At 38.9% G+C, this 24,121-nt stretch overlaps 1 protein-coding gene across 2 annotated transcripts in view; it reads right to left on the bottom strand.

Moving 5' to 3' along the window:
- The window catches only part of dnah9 (dynein, axonemal, heavy chain 9), a 137,078-nt gene that overhangs the window by 23,152 nt on the left and 89,805 nt on the right, over positions 1–24,121 (bottom strand). For both annotated transcript variants that reach the window (XM_077625613.1, XM_077625614.1), the window contains exons 59-69: positions 23,025–23,144; positions 21,525–21,713; positions 20,626–20,861; positions 20,428–20,550; positions 18,750–18,954; positions 10,054–10,218; positions 7,773–7,913; positions 4,267–4,437; positions 4,026–4,148; positions 2,194–2,387; positions 272–420 (exon numbers count right to left, since the gene is read on the bottom strand). In XM_077625613.1, the coding sequence (XP_077481739.1) occupies positions 272–420; positions 2,194–2,387; positions 4,026–4,148; positions 4,267–4,437; positions 7,773–7,913; positions 10,054–10,218; positions 18,750–18,954; positions 20,428–20,550; positions 20,626–20,861; positions 21,525–21,713; positions 23,025–23,144 (1,816 nt within the window). The remainder of the gene's footprint in view (positions 1–271; positions 421–2,193; positions 2,388–4,025; positions 4,149–4,266; positions 4,438–7,772; positions 7,914–10,053; positions 10,219–18,749; positions 18,955–20,427; positions 20,551–20,625; positions 20,862–21,524; positions 21,714–23,024; positions 23,145–24,121) is intronic.

The raw sequence follows: 24,121 nt of genomic DNA, 5'->3' as shown, positions 1-24,121 counted from the left end.
ATGGCAGTGATGGTTTATGTTAAAGAAATGTACAAGCGAGATGTGACAGAGCAACCACTTTTCTCTGATAATCTTGTGAAATCTCAATCAAAGTAGCAAGGAGGTATACCTGCACTTCACTTCAATAGTCTACTTCACAAAAATCTCACGTTTCTTTCAAAATATGAAGTAATGGCAGCTGTTTCCCCAGTATGTATGCTCTGATAAAGCCCCCACATGCTGTGAGGAGGATTTTTATGACTTATTAAAGATAAAACATTCAGAGTATTACCGTGTTTCTCCACATCTTTCAAAGGATCAACTCCAGGAGAGAGGATGAAGAACATAGGCGTCGTTGGACCTGTCTCTTCAAAGGACACTGCAAAGTCCAGAGATCTGCCAATCACATACTTCCCCCCTAGTTTCTCTTCCACAAAGTCTCTGTGAAGAGAATGCAACTACATTATCGGCACTTTTTGGTATGGTTGACAGAAAAGCTCAACAAGGTCTACTATCATTTGGATAAACAGCAATATGAAAGTAAACCAAAACATTATCTCTTATCATAATTTGCCTGTCAACTTGTTTATTTTCTCTCTCTGTGTCCTAAATTTCCCTAATAGAAAAATATTTTTACTTCAATGCTGGTAATCTAATCAATCTAACCAAATTTTTAAATGACCAACTCTTATTGAGAACAAACTATAATGACTAACAGAAAAATGTATTAGAAGTGAATAAGATGAAACATACCACACATGTACAAATGGCCTTTAAGAACCTATTAAAATTGAACCACATTGTTACTTTAGAACAGTGGTTCTTAACCTAGGTTCGGTGGAGCCTCTGCCACGGAGGCCAAGGCACATTGACTCATCATGTCTATTCACGATAACATGCGCCGCTTGACCATCAGTGGCTTCAGATGATCACGTGACATTGCTAGGCCAATCAGTGCTGCGAGGAATTTATATATCTTGAATTTGAAAAATAAAAATCACATTTTATTTTAAACTAAATAGGGTTTGGTGAATGTGCATATGAAACTGGTGGGGTTCGGTGAATGCGCATATGAAACTGGTGGGGCTCGGTAGCTCCAACAAGGTTAAGAACCACTGCTTTAGAATCATTTTGTTAAACTTAATCATTGTTTCCCCATTCTGCATTATTTTTATGAAGATGTGATATTAATGGAGGTACAGTCATAAAATAAAATCCAACACCCAAAAGATTTTCAATAAGGTTGAGTCTGGACTCTGTGGTGCTAATTCATCTGTGAAAATAATGTCTCATGCGTCCTGAACCACTCTTTCACAATTTGAGTTTAATGAATCATGGTATTGCCATCTTGGAACGTGTCCATATCAATGAGGAGTAAAAAGACCATTGCTTTTAAAAATGGCTATTAAGTGAAATACATTTTGTGGTTTTATTGAGTCCTCTTTGAAAACTTTAGATGATGTGAATTAGTGAGAAAATATTTTACCAGAACAAACATGCATTTTATTGTTTAAAAAGTCATGAACAAAATTCAGGTTGGTTACCGGAATGACTTAAGTTTTCAACCCGTGATACTGATAATTATTTTAGAAATTACTTTATGACGTGTTATTTGCTATGTTGAATCATTTTAGCTATTATTATTATTCATCACCGAGCACAATTTGGGTCTAAAAAGCCAAAACATATTAGACGTGAAAGTCTCTCTTCATTGAATGAGTGGTCAAATTAATATATTATACAATTTTCGTATTGCATGAACATTACAATAACACCATAAAGAAGTGTTGGTTCAATCATTTTCCGTAACACTTATCCTCACAAGGGTCACGGGGGGGCTAGAGCCTATCCCAGCCAACCAGGTATTGGTGGGCAGCCAAACGCAGGGCACAAGGAGACGGGCAACCATCCACTCTCACACTCAGAGGTAGGGGCAATTAAGAGTGTCCAACCAGCCTACCAAGCATGTTTTTTGGGGGATGTGGTAGGAATGTGTTATTTTAATTTACTTTTAATTGTAAATTACTTTTTCTAGTGGGGTCGATTAGCCAGCCTGTATGTCAGTGTCAGCGAGGTAAAAGAGTATACAAATGACACAGAAGGTGAAGAAGTAACAGGTTAGAAGGTGTATACTATAAGTTCAGACATTGAGACAGTCACTAAAAAGCATCATAGATTTGAGAGCAAAGGCCAAGTGATTTTTGCAACTCTCACCTGACAGCATATGTCATGCGGTCAGGCCTCAGAGCCCTCATTATACACAACCTCTGGAGAGAGGTTTTGTTTTTCCACTCTTGGGGGAATTTCTCTTTTTCTGGAGACTCAGACTCCACAAACTTCTTCCAGCGTTTGGCCGAGCCTTCGATGTCTCGAGCGAGGTTCTTGAACTCATCCATTAAGCACAGTGACTAGAAATAGATAAAGCAAATAGAGAGAAAAAAACAAACAAATGTTTAAAAATGTCATATAAATCCATACGATTGTGTGTTTTTATGGAGTGAAGTTAAACAGATTGATTGTGAAAACATCATTCAAAATATAAGGATGCAGACAAAATGCCCCATTAAAAATGTGCTTTCTGTCGAACTAAGTCACCTTGTCTGTCCTGTAGAAAATGACCCCCCAACCGCCTCTCTCTCATAACCATACATGTATTTACTGTTCTGTGTAGTGTACTTGTGAGCCAAATATTGAACTGGTTCTAGATGCCCGACTTTTTCGAACCTATTCAAGGTCCACAAATGTCACAGGATAATGTATGAGAGGTTGCGAGATAGATAATGAGTAATAGGCGACTTGACTTCAGTAAAAATAAATCCTGAAATTTGTTCAAAGCATTGGTATGAGTAAGCTGCAATGTAGTTGCAATAGGAATAAGATTGCCCAGATCGATGCCTTAATAAATCATCAGTTCTTTTAAGTATAATCTTAATCTTTCATTTTATCTGAGGAGCCACAATATACTCGTATAATTTAAGGAGCTTTACCTACTTAATAAAGCAACAAGCAGCCTTTAGGTTAAGGAGCTAAGAGCAGTGGTATATAAATGAAAGAGTCCTATGTTAATACAATTGGATAATATCGATGCACGCAAGAAAAGGCAGCGTTTTAAACACAGCTTTGAAGGTCCCTCAGGCTTTCCTTGCCTGCTAATATCATCAAGGGCACTAAACAATCAAAGGATCAAGTTCAAGAGAGAATTCCATCAGGAAGTCCTTGGGCATCCACATTAGGTTGAGTGCAGTTGAGGAAAGATGTCTCCAAACCCCATAAGTGGAGTTTAACTTAAGATAAAATCCATGGAGTCAAGATTAAAAAATTCATTAACCGAAAAAGCTAAAGACACATGCCACCATTACATTTAGTTTGGTGCTAACCCAACGTGACAAGAGGACAAACTCTGTTCATAAGGTCTAAATTTGCAAACGTGTTCTTTAACAGAGATTTTGATTCTATGTTTTTTTCCTGATATTTGTCAATGCAAAATTATAATACAGGATGACACAAGGGCTACACATTTGAGAATACGTGAATTCAAGGCTGTGAGAAGATAGGCCAAGATGATACGTGTAAAACCGAATTGCTAGGAAAGTAGCCTGTAACACATTCTCTTGATTGGAAACCAACTGCCTCGTACTAATAATTAATAATAATAATTATTATTTATATATATATATATATATATATATATATATATATATATATATATATATATATATATATATATATATATATGGTATTAAAAAAACATTCATCATGGGACCTCAAAATTCACATCTGCCATTTAATTAAAATTTAAATTAATTTCCTAAAGGATGTTGTGTTCATGAAATACCTGCACAGTGCATTCTGAAACGAAACAGATTGCCGCTATAAGGATAATAACTTCCGACTAAAAGGAAATGAGATTTAGAACCCAGGAGATAGGACCAGGATGCTGCGTATTTCAAAAACTAGAATGAAAAGGTTTTTGCAACTAAAATAAGTTATGTTTTACAATTTCCAAATGAATTTGCATCTATTCTCCACAACACATTTTATGGTACCTTAATCCCTCCCCAGGAGTTATTCGACAGAAACTCCACTGGTGATATTTCAGTAGGTTGGACAGGGTATCTCAGAAGGAAATCCAACTCAGCAGGGGTAATTTCTTTGTTCATTAAAAGAATCTGGAGAAACAACGGATAAAAAAAAGAAATATTGGACAGCATTTTGATGCGCACACTGCCAGTTGATTAGGGTCTAAGGAGCATCCAACCAGTGTAGATGAAACAAGCCTTTTCCTACCTGGAAGGTGAGTAGGACTATGTATGTGAGTTTGTCACACTCGAACAGGCCTCTGGTGGTATACTGAAAGACTGAAAAAGTGATGTTGTCAATTAAGTTGGACACCCGCTGCTTCAGATCATCGTTGGGTTCAGCCTTCATAACTGCCTTTTGGAAGACCACACTAAAAGCCTGCAAAGTAGGAGGCAAAGTCATCATTGCTTTGGTTCCTCAGACAATGCTGACTGAACAAGTTACTTGCCTCAAACTTTAATCCTCAGATCTGAAAATGCTGTTGTTGCAAATATTAAAAATTATCCAAGATATAAAAAATAACTGTGGTGGCTGTTTTGCAACATACCGTATTTTCTCGCATATTAGCCGTACCCATAAAATTGCCTTAAATCATTGAATTTTAGAATTTCTCTTGTATAAGATGCCCCCCTATTCACAATTTTCACCTCCATATACATGGTTTTAGTCGGAGTACAAATGTGTTACTTTGAAGAGAAAATCTTAAGAAAAATTATCGCACATGGTTTTCTGAGATACTGCATAAATCGAAAGGATCGTCTGCTGGATTGCCCATTCCGAAAGGGTGTTGCTTGCACGTAGACAAATACAAAAACAAAGTCACGTGAGAAGTACGACTAGGAAGTGTGTCCGTAGCGGTCTACTTTTCACCAAGTCTCTGAGTGCAATAATAGCATGAGATACACATTACGGAGGTATCAAAGCTGATATTTTAATGGTCGACCGCAAGACCTTCGTTCAGCTTTAACAACTATTGGGATGTGCTGACATCGTAAACACTGCGAACACATGTATCAAGGCTACTCGCATCTGGCCAGTCAGAGCACGTTTTCCTACGGTAAGATGGCGGTGGCCTGAGCAAACAATAGCAGGCACAAGTAAGTGTACTTGCATCTGGCCAGTCAGAGTACGTTTAACTACAGTAAGATGGCGGCGGCCTGAGAAAACAATAGCAGGCACAAGTAAGTGTACGTGCATCTGGCCAGTCAGAGTACATTTAACTACAGTAAGATATTGGCGCCCTGAGCGAGCAATGGCAGGCACAAGTAAGTGAGTTTTTTCATGTTTTATGCAAGACACGTTTTTTTTGTTGAATTTCATTCTTAGACCTCAAAATAAATTTTGTTTAGCGTTTTATCAGTTTATCTTTTTTCTATTTTAAAATAAATGACTGTATCAGCCACATTGTCTTGTGTTATGGCATTTGGTCTTTGTTACCTTGCAGTTTCGTGCATTTCAAGTCAAATCAGTAAAGCAAGACATAATGAACCTTGATGGAGAAAATATTACAGATTTGTTTTACATATACTGCTGAGCAATCAGAGAAAGACAACTCTTCACTTTGTTTTTAACTTCTGTAATAATGCTTACAAGGAAGAGAGTCTTTGTCATTCTATTACACTTCTGCTAAGGCTGAGATAGTAATAGACCCCAGCGCATTGTTTGTGACCCCTCTGTTTGGGTAATAAATTCTTTGGCTCAGAACAGCAGGCTTTTGCTGTAGTTCTTATATGGGAATGAACACGAACAGAATCTTGAGAAATAAGGAGTTAATAGGTGATTTAAAATGCAGGGTTCCTAGAATTAGTATGGGTAAAAATATCCCCCCAAAATGAAATGGTAGTGTCTTTATATTGATCTAATGTTTTACATCGTTAATTTGAATGGTACTAGCTTGATTTTGTGAAATGAGAATACTTTCCAAATGTAAAGTAGTTTAAAGGCCAAATGTGTTCTTTGACTCCAAGCCAAATTGTCTTTTCCTCTGGAAGAATGAACCGACTCAGTTGGTCCCAAGAACAAAGTTTTAGCTTCAGAATTAAGTGATTTCAAACAATGCAGTATCAATAAATCTTAGAATTGCCATTGAGTCTTGCAGTAAAAGCCAGGAGGCAGACGGAGGTGCCACACCCAACTGTCTTTCAGTTTAATGCCTTTGTAGGGGTAGACTAAACTTGCAAATAATACTGAGTCAGGCAAAAAGATCTGAAACATTTGTAGGTTTAATAAAATCTGTTACATTACATTTTAAAAATTAAACCAGTCAATTGGGATCCATTATTGAACTCTGATCCATATTGTAAGATGCCAGAGCCTTTTCTCAGACCACAATTCCACAATATGGATAATGTTTGGTTTCAACAGGATGGGACGACATCCTACACTTCTTGGCGTGCGATGGGGATTTTGAGGGAGATGTTCCCTGATCATTTGATCTCATTGCGTAGTGACATAGGTTGGCCTGGCCGTTCACCTGATATTAATCCATGCAATTTTCTTCTCTGGTAATACCTCAAGTCAAAGGGATACATTAATCACCCTTGATCTATTGAACAACTTAAAAATGCAATTCGTCAAGAAATTGCTGTCATTCCACATGAAATGACCCGCTGAATTAAAGACAACTTTTGTGAACGCCTTTGACAGTGTCTGGACAACACTGGATTGCATTTGACTGATTTTATTTTTAAAACAAAGTGAAACAGAGTGGCATTACATGGGCTTTTCAAAAATAAGAACATTTTCTTGTTTCGTTACTTATTTGCATTTGATTAAACCTACAAATGTGTCAGATCATTTTGCCGGACTCTGTATATCCTTCCAATTCTAGGCTTTGATATTGTTTGATCGGCTTATTTGGATTGTTTGGTGAGTAGGCAGGGATTTCTTTGAGCTACCGAAGCATCCACATTAGTTAGATTTTACCCCTTCATCTCAGCAACGCCCCTCATATGCTTTAAGACCATTATATGGAATGTAATATAATATACTCTTATATTCAAAATAATGCAATTTGGAAAATACAAGCTATATAATACATATTTTCATGCAACATAAGTAATCTCTAAAATTATTTCTAGGTATAGAAGATATTAAGATCTAAATTATTTCTTGCCAAGGAAAATTACTTAGATTGTTTAAGATTTTATTAGAACTCTGATTCGCGATGAAACGATCCATTTTTATCTAGTTTCTTGATATTTATGTCTAGTATTGATTGGGAACATTGACTCTTTCCACGACTTTATTATTCTTTGTACCTAAGAATACATTTTCCTCTATTTGACAACGATAGATATATTGCTCTAACATGGTGTTATAAACTTACATTATAAAGAGTTTCCTGTTGATAAATTTACATCATAAAGGGTTTCCCTGCATACAACTTGTCATACAGACTCAAATTGTGTTTTTTTTCTGTTTTTTTAAATAAACTACAGGGTTTACAACTGTACTGGTGAGAGTTGAATGTGATTGCAAACTATATCTCAGAGTACCTCTTCTTAGAGCTTGCTGGATGACAACATGAAAGACTTTAAGCTCTACATAACCACATTAGGGAGCCACAAACCCAATAAAACAGGGAAAAGAACATAAAACACAGAGAGAAAATGGAGAAGGGAGGGTAGGAAATGAGGAGTGAGTGTTAAGAAGGATCTCACAGAATGGCCCTTGAGGGGTGTGGGAACATGGCCAGTCAATAGATTGGCTACCTTTAGAGAGAACTGGTACATGGGATGGATTTTATTGAGGTCGTTCATTATGAAGTATAATAACGAAGCTCGTGCTGCTGCAGGTCTGTAGTGCTCCCGAGCCTCATTGATTTTAGCTTCTGTCACCTTTGATTCTTTTACCTACAGTGAAACAAAATTATAACCAAACCAAACCAAAATGAATTTATGAACATACAGAGAAAAAAATAAATAAACTTCAGAGGATTTTCCAATTGCACACTTTAAGCCAAAATTTCTGCTTGCCAAACTGCTCCCTTATTTTAATGTTTTTTTTCATCGCATAGCTGTCATTCCTCTTCCTTTGAAGGGGAGTGAAAGGCTGCATTTGCTGGGTGAACATATACATACAGCAGCACTAATATTTGGTAACATGTCCCTTGGCCATTTTCACTTCAATTAGGCACTTTTGGTAGCCATCCACAAGCTTCTGGCAAGCTTCTGGTAGAATCTTTGAACACTCCCCTTGACCAAATTGGTGCAGTTCAGTTAAACTTGATGGCTTTCTGACATGAACTTGTTTCTTCAGCATTGTCCACACGTTCTCAATGGGGTTTAAGGTCATGACTTTGGGAAGGCCATTCGAAAACCTTAATTCTAGCCTGATTTAGCCATTCCATTACCACTTTTGATGTGTGTTTGGGGTCATTGTCGTGTTGGAACACCCAACTGCGCCCAAGACCCAATCTTCGGGCTGATGACTTTAGGTTATCTTGAAGAATTTGAAGGTAATCCTCCTTCTTCATTATCCCATTTACTCTCTGTAAAGACACCAGTTCCATTGGCAGCAAACAGCCCCACAGTATAATACTACCACCACCGTGCTTGATGGTAGGCATGGTGTACTTGGGGTTAAAGGCCTCACCTTTTCTCCTCCAAACATATTGCTGGGCATTGTGGCCAAACAGCTCGATTTTTGTTTTGTCTGACTACAGAACTTTCCTCCAGAAGGTCTTATCTTTGTCAGGAGTGGCTCATTTGTCACTCCTGGCTTGCCGTCAGGTCAAAGCAGCTGCAGACAATCCTTGATTGCCTCCTGGTGTGGGTATTTAAGCACCGCACAAAGGCTGGGTCACTGTCAGATCATTCCTGCAAGTCCTGCATGCTCCTGTATATTCCTGCATGACACTGCGTAAATTCCTGCATGACACTGCGTAAATTCCTGCATGACACTGCGTAAATTCCTGCATGACACACCACGTGTCACAGCATAGATCGCTACAGGTATTATCCCCCATGCTCCGGTTGTGTTACATTTTGGGATATACAAGCCCTTGTTATTTTGTAAAGCGTTTGAGTAATTAAAGCTAGTGTCATGAGAACTGGACGCCTCGCCTCCCTTTGCTTCCTCGCAACTGGGTCCGAATCTCCCCGATCGCGCCACGACGTCGCAGCGTGATCGTAACAATCTTTGTCCATGTGATCAGCAGCCAACTTCAGTCGAGCCTTAAGGTGCTGCTTTTGGAGCAAGGGCTTCCTTCTTGCACGGCAGCCTCTCAGTCCATGGAGATGCAAAACACGCTTGACCGTGGACACTGATACCTGTGTTCCAGCAGCTTCTAATTCTTGGCAGATCTGCTTTTTGGTGATTCTCGGTTGAATCTTCACCCTCCTGACCAATTTTCTCTCAGCAGCAGGTGATGGCTTGCGTTTTCTTCCTGATCGTGGCAGTGACAAAACAGTGCCATGCACTTTATACTTACAAACAATTGTTTGCACTGTTGCTCTTGGGACCTGCAGCTGCTTTGAAATGGCTCCAAGTGACTTTCCTGACTTGTTCAAGTCAAGGATTTGCTTTTTCAGATCCGTGATGAGTTTCTTTGACTTTCTCATTGTAGCGTTTGTGGGCATTTGCATCCAATGAGCCCTATTTAAATGGCCTCAGAGAGGTCACCAGCTGTAGTCACTCATAATCACTCACAAGAAGTTAAGAGGCAATGCTATGAAGCTCATTTCACTGACACAACTTAATAAGTCGCCAAAATTGCTAATTCGCGTTGCTGTATGTATATTTTTGACCCAGCAGATTTGATCACTTTTTTCTGTTAACCCATAATAAAGACATAAAAGAACCAAACTTCATGAATGTTTTTGTCACAAAGATGTATCTGTTCCAATCACTCTATTACAGAAAAATCAGAGTTGTAGAAATAACTGGAAACTCAAGAGAGCCATGACATCATGTTCTTCACAAGTGTATGTAAACTTTTGACCACAACTGTATTGTGTGTGTGTATGTGTGTGTATGTATTTGATACTATACTTTTTCCAAAATATCAGCGGCAGTGGATTTAGTTGTCTCCAGCTTTTCCACGAGCACAGTGTCACCTAGGAAGTTCCCTGAAGCTGCGGACAAGCGAGAGAGCAGGTTGTCCTCCAATGTCTTCAGAGTGATTTTGAAACCATTTTGCTGTTTTGTCAGATTGGACTAAAATGAGAAATGCAGAATACATGTAATGTCATACTTTATGTGGTAAGCTAATACAAATGTCAGACTCTTTTTAATGTCCAATATTATTGGATCTGTGCATGCAGATGTTGAAGGATCCATGCCAATACGTATATTCCAATAATACTGAAGGGTTTGCAAAAGGCAGAACTAAATCAATATCTGATTAATTGCTAGCCAGAGGAAAAAAGGAATTGCTTGGGGCCTGATTAGCCAACTTCAGGTTGGATGCTGATATCCATTGTCTGCCAATCACTGCAGCCTGAACCTTGGTGTGTCGATTCTAGCAACAGATTGGCTAGGGATGGTTTGAATCCATATCATGTATTCACTTTTGAATAAAGCTCTGTCGCAAACTTTGCTTCTGTATTTCTTCAAGGAAAAAAAAAACAAGTTAGAGCTACTTCAACTTTTCAAAGTTAGATGTTTGGTGGGGAGAAGAGAGTCAACAGAAAATGGTAATTTTCTTCATCCTTTTTTTGTCCATCATAGTTATTTGTAGCTTCTGCCTCATTGTGTTTGGGTGCCCAAATTCATGCACATGGTTTAATTTGTCTGGAGTGACTACATCTGCCAAATAAAATATTTAAATGGAATTTCTCATCTCTACAACTAATGAATTAATGACTTCTAAAAAAAGAATCTTAAAAAATATTATTGGTGCCCAAACCCTTTCATACCATTGTACATTATTGAAGAAAAAAAAGGTCCACCATATGTGCAATCACAGAGTTTCTTGTTTTGGTATGTTATTATGACTGGGGGATAAAGGTGTCTCTTTTTTAACAATTATTTGATAGTTGGGATAGATAAGTGCCACAGTTTCACCTCACTTCTGAGTAATTTCAGAGCCGCTTGACAAAAAACATTCATTACCTATCTTAAATCACAGCAGGTAAGCAGTGAGTTTTGCAAATCATGCTGGTTAATTGTTCCCTTTATGACAGCATCTCCCACTGTGGTGATTAAAATTATTTTGCAGCATTGTTAAAACTAATTTAGCTTCTCCATTATACGAGTATCTGAATTTATCATCACTCATTCAAAAGAGGGAAAGTTAGCCTTTGGAAGAAGTGCATGTCATAAGTGGCCTTTTATGAAATAACTTGAACGCGCAGGACAAAAATGGTTTGAATGGAGGACATTTAACCTGAAGATAATGACCTGTGTGAGTCAACAGTGACCTTCTACTTGCCCACTCATGTGCTTCTCGAGAGAAAACTCAACCCACTCCCAAAATATTCCCCAAAAGATCCAATTACTCGACTCCATATAGCGATTTGCTTTCCACTGGCAATTGCAATTACCCCCTGCTAGGCAAAAAATAAACAATTAACCAGTCAGCAGAACACAGTAATTAGGATTTAAATATTTTGTAGGCAATCTATCATCTTTGAGACAAATAAGAGCCACAGAACAACCCTGTTAAGGTAATTTGGGAAATAGACCATTTTAACTCTCATTAGTGAACAATATCTTGTGTATGAATTTTGTAGAAGAAAAGTATATAGTCATGCTGATATGTGCAGAAGGGAAGAGCAGAGAAAGTAAATGTGGCAAGAGGTTGTAACTTGATCCCCCCCCCCCCCCTCGAGCACCCACCATAAAGCCAACTTGACATTTTAATCTCCTTAGCCCATATTTGGTGGGGTTAAATGAGAGCTATTATGGTTCGGTAGCAACACAAACGTTTATAAAAGGTAAAATGGTGCAAAGTCGCACAAATGGATACAAATAGGGGGGGGGGGGGGGGTGTCTTATATTGGTCCACTTTATATACCCACAATGGCATTTGATTCTGCAGGCTGTGGTTTCATGAAGGTTATTCTCGGCTGCCACCCTTCTCAACTTACAGTGTTAATTAAAATGACAAGTGAGTTGGAGAAGTTTTTTTTTTTTGCATTTGCCTTCCTCTGAGTTAAATGCTAATTAAACCTTATTAAACAAACTCAGCTCCACTTAAATTTTGCTTAGAACGTAAAGACTTTGAGCACCCTGACATATAGTGTGTATGCTTCTATTTATTAAAAATGCTGATTCATCTAAGGATGAAAGCCTCGGGGTCAGAATATGGCAAAACACATGGAAGTTGAAGACAAATAAGCACAGCTTAAGAACATTTTTGGCTGGATTGGAGAGATGGAAAGGATCTATTTGCATATTGCATACGTATCATTCCAGGTAATGATCAAAAAGATTTTCGGAATAGATATTTATTGCCCGATGAATGAGTGATTAGCATGTAGGCATCAGAGTTCTGGGGTTGGGTGTTCGATCCCAGGTGAGTCCTCCCTGTGTGGAGTTTGCATGTTCTCCCCGGGCCTCCGTGGGTTCTGTCGGGGTGCTCAGTTTCCTCCCACATTCCAAAAACATGCAGGGTAGGATTTTGAACACTATAAGATGCCCCTAGGTATGAGTGGTAGTCATGAATTGTTGTCAGTTACCCCACGATTGACTGGCCACCGATTCAGGATGTCCCCCCGCCTGGTACCTATAGTTGGCTGGAATAGAACTCCCCGCGAACCTCGCGAGGATAAGTGGTTTGGAAAATGAAAGAATGAATGAAAGATAATTATTGTGTTCAGACTTAAAAATAGTAATTTACTAATGTAATGCATGTCCTGTTTTTAAATATACATTGGTATAAGTCAGTGGTCTCCAAACTATTCCACAAAGGGCCGCAGTGGAGACGGGTTTTCACTCCAACACAGAAAGAGGACACCTTTTCACCAATCTGGTGTCCTACAAGTGCAATCAGTGGATCTCAGTCAGGTGCTTCTTGTTTTCTGCTGAAATCTCATTGGTCAAACTGTCTGTGCTGGATCGGTTGGAACAAAAACCTGCACCCACACCGGCCCTCGAGGACCGGTTTGGGGACCCCTGCTCTAAGTACAAGTGTCTCTACATACAAAATATTCAGGTTACAAAAGGCCTTAACGAGGAAAATTTTGTCTTTGGAAATGAAAGAATTCACAATTTCGTAAAGACAAAAAAAATCAAACATCCTCGTGTAGCATCCTGTATTTCATTTTTGAATTGTCGTCATATAGGTGCTCTCCCAACACACCGGTGGCCTCCCAGTGGAGCTGCCAGCAGGGGACTCTGAGCACGACTGTCAAACCAAAAGCCCCCTTTCCAGGAACTTTTTCGTCTTCTTCCTGAACCATGGCGGAGCCGGTCTGGGAGTGAGTTCCTGGCTTGTGTGCTTTCGACCGCTGTTCCTCACAGAGTTCTAACATGTTTCTTGAAATGTTTGTGTGTGCTTAATGCAGTTTATTCTTCCCTGTCATCATTTACACCCAAAGTTATTCCTAGTGCAAGGAGATGTGTGCTGTTATCAAACTGTTCATGAGTCTTCCTATTGTCCAACTTGATGACAAATACCCTGCGCATTACAGAAAAAAATGATGATAGTTCTTTAAAGGCAAACGTCATTGTGTCAATATTTCACCAAACGTAACATAATTTTAAGTTGTTGTTTACATGCTTGTGTACGTATGTTTACCAAACTGTCAAACGTGTGCCTCCTCTTCCTTCCTCACCTGCATACTCGTGTATGTATCATCATCTGCCCCAAAAGAAAATGTCTTTGCAGGTGTTTTTGCATATAATTCATACAAAATTGGCATTATCTATATTCCTTACAAAGCGTGATTTATGGATGGATGGATATGTTAAGATTCTCACGTTTGTCCAAATCGTGCATCGTAGAGAGTTGAATTTTTTTATGGTGGCCAGAAACGGCTGTCGGATCATATTAGATGAGTGATTGAATTTATTCACCTTCACTAAGTGTGTAAACACCAGCTTTGTATTTGTTAAAGCTGAAAGCAGAGTTGATGTATGGATCGTTATTTTTACATGATGTCCCTAAATGCACCATATGGCTGATTGGTCGGCAAGTTTCCAGGTGCAGGAAAACTGTTTTCTTTCCATCTTGACTACGCTTCACGGTAGATATGCTCATGCTCTCCTGTGGGCTTCATGTGTAGCCTTGGTTGGCCCTGATTTATTTGCATTTCGAGGTATAGCTGTCTTTAGGCCTCCTGTGCTTTGTAAACAGGGCATGGATGCAGAGTTATGGGTGCGAGTTGATGGTCATCGTTAACACAATCAAATGATTGTAAATGTGCATTTAAAGTATTGCTGCTGCTTAGATGATTTAGGTAATTCATGTTGGTGTTAATTGTTTCCAATGGGATTGGGCTGACTGTGTGGGTGCTGCTGTTTTGTTTTTTGGTGAGTAAACTTCATTTTAACCTTAGCTCTCTTCAGAATAGTCATGTTTTCTTTCACTTTTCAGGATCCCCATGAAAGAGAATTCTATTTCTACACATTCCTCACACTGATATTGTGTGCTACTTTGTTTTAGAATTCTACTGACGCCTTGCCTTGATTGAATTGAACTGCTGAATTGCTTCTCATATCATATCTGTACATTTTGCTTGATTGAGCACGGATTTATTTTGTATACAAATGTTTGCTCTGCTATGTGTGTAACTGAAATTTTCATTTCTCATCTAACCCATTTTCTCCTCTCATCTCATTTTCTGAACCGCTTAATCCTCATTAGGGTAGCCTATCCCAGCTGAGTCCGGGCCAGAGGCAGGTGACACCCTGAATCGGTGGCCAGCCGATCATGGGGCACAAGGAGTGGGACAATCATGCACACTCACACCCATACCTAGGGGCAATTTAAAGTGTCCAATCAGCCTACCATGCATGTTTTTGGAATTTGGGAGGAAACCAGAGTACCCGGAATAAACCCACGCAGGCCCAGGGAGAACATGCAAACTCAACACAGGTGGACCGACCTGGATTTGAACCCAGGACCCCAGAGTTGTGAGACCGACGCGCTAACCAATCGCTCCATCGGGCCGCCCCATCTAACCGATTTTTCAGAAGAGAATTTTTTTATAGCACAACAACTGTCTTTTGGTTCTAAACAAGCAGGTGGGACTGGCGAAGCCAGGGACCACTGCTTGTCATTTATAAAGAGTTTAAGGGGTAGAATTGGGGATCTTAGAATAGTTGAAACCAATTGGGGGCATTTTCATGTAAAACGCATCTGTACTTAAAAAAAATCAATTTACGAAACCAAGCCTGGAACAAATTAATTTCTTAATTGGAGGTACCACTGTTTCTATTTTTTGACAAAATTGAAAACTATTATTTTAAAAATATTCTCATAAAATACTGTTGAGCATAAGTAAATTTTTTGGGTTAAAACGATATTGTACGTAGACAGAAAGTCTGTTCGATCCATTAACCAAGTTATATTAACTTCTGTTCTCTACAACATTTCAGCCTCAAATGTTATGAGCGAAGAGTAAAGTTGTCGCACTTGTCAGTGGAACCGCCGAAGTGTATCAGTGATTTGTCTAATTGCCGTGGTACTGTATTTCCCCCAGCCAATCCCTTTTAGATACACTGACATTAAAAGAGCACATTTGTTGATGAGACGGGTGTGAAGCATCATTAGGTTCTGGGGCTTTGATCCACTATATTCTCACTTAATCACTTGCATTTACATTCAATCCATGCCTTATGTCATAGACTTCATGAGTATGTGGTGCTCATTAATCCTCAAAAGTACACCGGCAGTGACATCTTAAAGGTACAGCTAACAATCAACTAAGTGGAACCAAAGTGCTATCTTACTTAGGGTAAAAAGGAACATATTGTGGACAGTTACTTACTGTGTATACCTTGAATTATGTTAATTAATTTTGAATAATAATAATAACATGTATGGTTGCAAAACATCTGAAGTTAAAATTGTTACAGGGGAATTCAGCATGCTATTATTACTTCAGGTTGAATATTACATAGTGTTTACAAAGGTTGGAAAGTGTTCCATTCCTTTGATGAATTAATGGAACACATCAGTGACCCATATTATTACAGTATTGGGTGACACTGTTACGCTGTGAATACTGCTACAACATTGCATTCTTTGTTTATTGCTCATGGAAGTAATACTATGTGTTATTCATGGTGATTTTTTAAAACTTTTGTCTAGTTTTTACTAAGCTGCTTAAAAGGAATGCCATCAATGGTATTTCTGCTTCTTCTTGCCATCCATTTTCTTTACAACTTATCATTTTGGGTGTAAGGTTAATTTAAATGTGTACAGTGGTACCTCGAGATACGAGCTTAATTCGTTCCGGGACTGAGCTCGTATGTCGATATTCTCGTAACTCGAACGAACGTTTCCCATTGAAATGAACTAAAAACAAATGACTAATTTGTTCCAACCCTCTGAAAAAACACCAAAAACAGGATATTGGATTGGAAAAAATTTTGTATCTCTTCTAATTCGCCATCTATTAACAAAGTAACACATAACTAGTGGTTTAATATTACTAAAATGTGTTTAATAGAACTAAAATTAGACGGATTTCACGGAGGGTAGAGAGAGAGGGACATAGAGAAGGGGGGGACTTTCCACGGCAATGCACTCGTAACAGACTAAACAAATTTAAATTAACTTGGATTAATATATACAGGCACACTCAAACGTACGTATAATGTAACTTTACACAAAACTGAATTCTAATTTTGTTTTAATTTGTTTTACCTTTGTTCTCAGGGTTGACTCCACCCGGACTTTCAGCGGGAGTTTTTAAAAGGAACGCATCAAGGGTTGTTTGTTTTTGCCTTCCCTTCAAAATATTTCGAAAATGACACGCACAAATGTCCTCACAATACGATAACGCGCGACCACTTGCCAGCTTGTCAGTGTGCCTCTTTTCTACAAAATCAGAAAACACTTGCTACTTCGCTAGCATGTCTTTGATATCCTTTGTAGCCAGGCGGTCCCCCTCGTCCACCTCCTCCTGGCTACTGAGTTCCCGCAACAACTCCAAATGTACACTCTCCTGGAGCTCGATTAAATCCTGTGTCATCAGTTCTTCGTGGTACTCGGCGATTAGATTATTCACATCTGCCTCATCAACCTCGAGCCCCAAGGAATTTCCAAGTGACACGATATCATCCATGAAAACGAGCAAGCTCTGTGACGCGTACCCCACTCTCATATTTTCCAATTATTTCGTGCTTAATATTGATTGTCAACGTTCGCCTTTTCTTTGCACAACTCTTCATTCCACCTGTTTGCTTTGGATCCATTGTTGTTCACTTTGTATTATGCATTGGCTAACGGGGGAAAAAACACGGGAAAATGCAACGCTCTGCCCAGTGCTCGTAGATATCTGTTATACACGAAAGAGATGCGGCAAAAAAGACAGTGCGCTACAATGATAAACAGGCTCTCATGTCTTGGCCACCTGGCTTCCTCGCATCTCAAAATTTTTCTCGTATCTAGAGATAATTATTTGCTACAAATTTTACTCGTATCTAGAAATGCTCGTATGTAGGGGTCCTCGTATGTCGAGGTACCACTGTATATGGGAAATGTGGATGTAAATGGCATTGGTCCTTATCAGTAAGTTTAGTGATTGACAAGTGATCTCTTTAGGGCAGGGGTCGATTGCCAAGGTACTCCTGGTATATGGCCTGAGAATAAGATTTGATCCAGTTAGTTTCTTCCAGGCCTGAATAATGTTTCATTTGTACCGCGGCATTGCAATGGTTCCACAGAAATACTCACACTTTGTTTGAACAAGTGCTGTGATCCTTCACCACTTCAGTACATCTAATTATCTTCAATCCTAGTGACATAGCATCCCAACTCTAAAAGGTAGGTGTTGAGCAAGCAGCTTGGAAGTCTGAAATTTCTGTGACTGGAGTGTGAGCTTAATTTTGTGTGTATTACATGCAGCAGTAAAAGCACGAATGAACACTTCATCCATACAGCTGGTTTCAATCAGAACCATCACTATTCAGTTATGTCGACACAGTCTACAAGTCACTAAGTCTAGAAAATGTATATATGTACAACTGATAAATGATACTTATTTATGCATCACCTTCACAACTAGTCAATCACACAAGATCAAAACTTTTTTTAGTCATGCAGCATTAATTTGATCGGCTCTGCTCACATTTAATCCATCGTATAAAAAACTCAATCGACCAGCATCAAGTAAAACAGCAGCAGTCTCCCAAAGCAACAGACTTTTATCCTGATAATTATCACACGTCGACTTTGTGAGCCGTTAATCAAAGGCACCATCTGAAAGTTGATAATTCAAAGAGACCAGACCTTCTAAAGCTTTGTGATATACTGCTTCTTTGTTGATGAATTGGTTTTAACATGACTAATAATGAGCGTGAGTGCTACTATGTCTGGTTCAAGGAAGACCATGAAGCCTCTCAGAAAATTTTCTTTTCAACACCATATAGCAGACAGTACTACACTCAAGAATGGCACTGTGTTTTAGTTCTGTAATAACTCCTTATAACTGTGAAAGGTACCACTTTCATGTCTGAACACTCTTTGTGTCAGTGTCATTCTACGTATTAGTGCTCTGTCAGGAATTCCGCTTTGCAGTTAGAATGTTTGATCAGACGATAGTATTTTACAGTGCCCTCACTGACATCCTCACCTTTAGCTCCTCCAGATCAGGTCTCTCCATGCTCACCACAGCTGCCAGCAATTGGTCCTCCAGCCCATCTCTCGTCACCGTGAAATTTATCAAAGTGCACTGAGCTTGTAGCTCAGGCTGATAATGAGGATTGGCAAGTTTCGTGTGCAGAATGAGGCGGAAGCCTGGGTTGTATTCACACTCCTTGTTGCCAATCTTTATGTACCTGTTAAAATGGATGAGATATAGTAAAATTTTGAATGTCTCGGATGAAGTGTGATGTGTATTTGCACATTAAAAGATAGTCCTTGACATTTAAATGATAGGGCCAGGGACATTCTGTTTTTTTACGGCCATGTCTGGGGAGGGGGATGTGAGGGAGGGGCAAAGAGTAATTTAAACTACCAACATATTACAATACTAATAATAAAAATCCAAACAAATATTCCGTTTTGTCTTCCCTTGCTTGCACTCCTCCCCTTGACATTTTCTCCTTGAAAGCCAGGATATAATGGCCAGAAAATCCAATTTAAGGTTCAGACTATTTACTCTGCAGTGCACTTTAGTTTTTAACTAGACTTATATAGTCTATATACAGTACACCCATGGCTGAAATAACTGTCACCAGCAATCTTCCTGGACTGTGACTGTCAATCACAATGAAAAAACACATTTTTATTAGACAGGAGACTTTTGGTCCTGTCATAGTTAGCAAAAACTAGGGATACAAAAACACAACTGCCAGTGACATTTAAAAATAGCCGTTGGTATTTGTATAGAAAAACAATGCTGCCACACCTACATTTCACAGGTTCGCAACATCTGCTCAGTTATACTGGCTGAAAAATGTTTCCTTGATATGAAGCTGGTTTTCAAAGATGCAAATGATTTGCCTCCAAAATGGCAAATAAATTATAAATGATGGAAATATGAGTATTGAGTGCGGGGAGTGGAGAACTAAACAATACCCATCCACTGAGTTGAGGGAAGGGTGAAGAGACAAAGAATGACAAATTTAAATTGATGATTAAGTAACACATTAACTGTGTCTGTGCCATTTTATAATGCAATCATGTTTTGAAGTGGACAGTACTGAGATCTATCGTTCAATCCCAGGTCTGGACTTTCCTGCGATTGGCTGTTCAACAATTACAAGTTGTCTACTGCCTGGTGCCTGTAGTTAGCTGCAATAGGCTCCAGCATCCCCTGCAACCCTTGTGGGGGCTAAGTGGTATGAATGAATAAATGGTGGACCACTTCAAGCTAAAGCACATAAAACCGGACTGTTTTAGCAAGTGATGTAGTAACTACGCTGTGGAAAGGGTCCATATATATTATACTGGCAAATTACATTTTGTTGTAAAAGATCATAGAAATTGGGTAATGAAAATAGAGGAAAAATTCCAAATATTAACATACGATGATACATTTTAAGGCGGCCTGGCGGCTTGAGTATGAGTGTGAGTGTGAATGGTTGTCTGTCTCCTTGTGCCCTGCGATTGGCTGACCACCGATACAGGGTGTCCCCCGCCTCTGACCCAAAGGCAGCTGGGATAGGCTCCAGCACCCCCATGATCGTAGTGAGGAAGAAGCGGTTCAGAAAATGAATGAATGTATGTTAAATTTTACATTGCGCATTTAAAGCAAGAAACCTTAATTTCTTTATTTGCTCTTGAGAATACAGTGTATTTGTATTTACCTGCCCTTCTTAATTGTTTCTCTTCCTAGTAGAGGTCCAAGAACAGGGTCTAAGTTTTCTTCCAAATTCTCGATCAGAACCACATCACCCTGTGCCATTGCTCTTTCAATGACATCCAGGTATCTTTTCATATAAAATACATAGCAAGATAAAATATGTACAGCTCATTATAATAGACAGCTATCTATTATATCTTACCCTCTCTGTCCAATGCGGATGACATGCAGATGTTCCCCGTATTTGGTCTTAATCCATTTGATGCCCTGGAGTTGAGGATCCACCATGAGGGGCCAGCGCTGACAGTTGGTAAGAATGGTGGCATTCTCAGCGGACATCCTGTCTGCGGGTAGGCCTTCATTCTGCCAGGTGGCAATGTCAGCATCGTCAGTGAGCATAGTTAACGGGTCCAAGCCAAATGTTACTGGAATGGGAACCTTCATGAAAATATCAAAGCAGGATAGAGAGAGTATAATATATAAAGTTCTGATGTAAAACACCAAGTAAAAATAGAATTATGAGCCCCAATATATATCGCTTCAACTGGTATCCGTTCATGAGGAACAGCAATGTTACAATTCAGCCGTAACAGTTTTAGAAATATCATTTTTGTATCAAATCTTAAACTGTGTCCCAAGTTGGATATCCGGGTAAAGATTTCAAGAAATGCAAGTGCCCCTGCCCCCTCATTCATTATTTATTGAGATTAAAAACTTAATAATTGTCATAAATAAATAAAAAATAACCCTCATACAGTTTATTGTCAAAGTTTGAACCGGCTAATAAATAGGTTACTAATTTGGATGGTGCAGTTTAAAATAGAGTAAGGATGTAAACTGTCTTTTCTGCAAGCGAGGTAGCCAGACCCAGGGCAATATCTGGTACTACAGGCTTTTTCAAAAGCTTCCGGGACTTAGTTTTGTAAAATGAGAGGTTGTGCCTTGGGTGCAGAGTGGATTTCCATGAATGGAAATTAAACGTGCTGTTCTTTACCCTTGGAGGCAATTGCACCGTCTACAAGAATGCACTCTTTGTCTTAAAATGTTATGGAACTTTATGGACATTGACGGCAACCACTCAAACAGATAAAAACTACCCACCCTGAGTTGAGTAAGGTGAGGCCTCCAGTTTTCAGCCATTAGATGTAACCTATAGCTTTTTGGGAAGTATCCTAAGTAGGAAATGAAAGCAGTGATGAGGAGGACATCTCCACACAGCATCCTTTTCTGTTTTCTGAAACTTTCAATAGCGTCTACCCAGCGTACATTCTCTGATGCGAGACCTCCCACCTGAAATAGAAGACACAATGTGAAAATATTCCCAAAGGGTTCCCAGTAAATTCTAATATAAATTAATCTGTAGGTCCGATCATGGAAGAGAGCAGAACAAAAAATATCCTCACAAACAAGTTTGCCACCTTCAGGTCCACTTTTAATGGGTTGTTATATTCTTTACTGCCTCTCTGCTCATGTAACAACACCTTTACTCTTTATTGCAGCAGTGATGGCATTCTCCTCCAGGGATCAACAATATTCAACATAATATCCTAGCTTTTCCAAAATCAAGTGACTCTGCCCTTGGGCACCAAGTTTAACTTCTCTAGAATACATCACAAAAACCCTGCATACATCAGCATGTTGGGAACATTTGCATTGATATCTGTGACTGACTGGAAGACAAGGGGGAAAAAACTTTCTTTTATTATTGCAGCTGTCAGGCATTTTTCTACCAAACAACAATTTAGATTAACAGCATCAACAGTCCTCTTGTTTGTTTTGTTCCAGTCAGCAGAATTATATAATTGCATGTGTGAGGAAGAGAGATGCTAAACATTTGGATTTGAATTTAACAAATAGACAGTACTTATAGGTATGAATACATGCTTAGGATGAAATAGTGGGACATAGTGTCTTTTCATTTTTCATTTATTTTCAAACAAAGGAAGAATAAGGAAAGATGAATAAAAAAAGCAGGGTAAATACAACTGTTAGTAATACTATACTGGCTCCTCCCATTTTTTAAATGAAAAAGCGATACCTGGGAGCTTTTGACTTAAGAACCATACTTTTTAAAGTGTCATTGCACATTTACTTGGTGGATAGCAGTAGCATGCTTACTGTCAGAGTTTGCTCAGGAGGTTACTTATAATTTTATATAAAACTACTATTTTTGGTTTGGGGGGGCGCGAAATGTTAAATTCTTGTTTTGGGGGAGCGCAACAGAAAATCATCGAGAAGCACTGGTGTAAGCCAATGATAAATGAACCAAATTATATTCAGTAGTATATTAAACAAAGTCTTATTATTAATAAGACAATTATTCTAAATCTCCTGTGGAAAAAAACTTTGACTGATCTAGAAAATCGAACTATTCTGCTTAGTGGCCATTGGCCTTTTGCTTTCCCCACATCTGCACTTAGTGACTGACTATCAATTTGCATTGTTATGGCTGGCCACCAATTTAGGGTGTCCCCGCCTGTTGGCCACATTTGGCTCCACCACTCCTGCGACCCTTGTAAGGATAAGCGGTACGGAAAATGAATGAATGAATTGTGCAGACATTTGCTAGAATAAAGCATTCAGCAAAATTGATATCCTCACCAGACGGTTTGCCAGGCAGATGGTGTGTGCAGTCGATTTTGCTTCCTGTTGGGACTTCAGTTTGTCCTCAGTGGCTTTCTCAAATTTTGCCGTAAGCTTGGCGAGGTTCTCATTAAGTTGCTGGTATGCCGTCAAAGGCATGCGCACACAAAACCAAAACACAGATTGACATTTGTTAAAAGTACAGCATTGACGTACAGACACAAAGATCACTGCTGTCTGCAAATTACAAAAAGTTGGGCACAAGTGAAAAGTTGGATAAAATTTATCATTCTGCCCACAATGGATTTATTTCTCACATTGAGGCAATTAGCACAAGGACAAACAGGATTATTTGGTGTAGGCACACTGGTTCAGGAGATTAGTTTGAGGATTGCTTATTCCCTCTGTACTCTCTATTTGCCCAAATGATCTGACAGGGGGATGAGAAATGACAAACAGAAGTCACGCTGGATCTTATTAACAGTCGTCACTGTAAACTCTGCAGGATTTGACGCAAGCAGCAGACATCACCACAGCATCTCAGGCCGCCTAGAGCTTCACGCTCTGCTGGGGTTCTGTAGCTCTCTGAGGTTGTGAATGTCAAGCGCCACAGAGAAACAATTATTTACAGCTGCTTTTATCAATAGGGGTTTTAGGCTGATGGTTTGAGTTTTGATTAATGAACAGTAAAAGCCTAAATAGGACTGCACCAGCTTTGTATTGATGAAATGCTGGGGAGTATATAATTACTGGCTGCGCTCATGTGTCAAATGTCACTCAAAACTTGATAAAATAATTCCTCTCCTGAATTATTTTTTCAGTTTATTGCCTCTGGTTGTTTTTGTTACCTTTCCGTGGAATAAAATTCTTAATATTTCCTATATATACAGGGTTTAGCCGTATTCATATAACATTTTTACATATTTATACATCATTTTTTTCACTTTAACCTATATGCTATGTTCTGAAAAATGTATCAAGTTACATTTTTGTGCTCTTTTCATAATTTCCTCCATTCCAGAAAGTGGCACCGAAATAAAGTTGAATGGGAAAAAGGTAGTTGGTGTCACAGGAGTATGCTAAAGTAAAACTTTTGAATTGCTTTTCGATTCTTT

The sequence above is a fragment of the Stigmatopora argus genome, chromosome 18 (assembly GCF_051989625.1).
Source record: "Stigmatopora argus isolate UIUO_Sarg chromosome 18, RoL_Sarg_1.0, whole genome shotgun sequence".
Taxonomy (NCBI): domain Eukaryota; kingdom Metazoa; phylum Chordata; class Actinopteri; order Syngnathiformes; family Syngnathidae; genus Stigmatopora; species Stigmatopora argus.
Note: the sequence above shows the minus strand (reverse complement) of the source record. Positions and strands in the feature narration are given on the sequence as shown.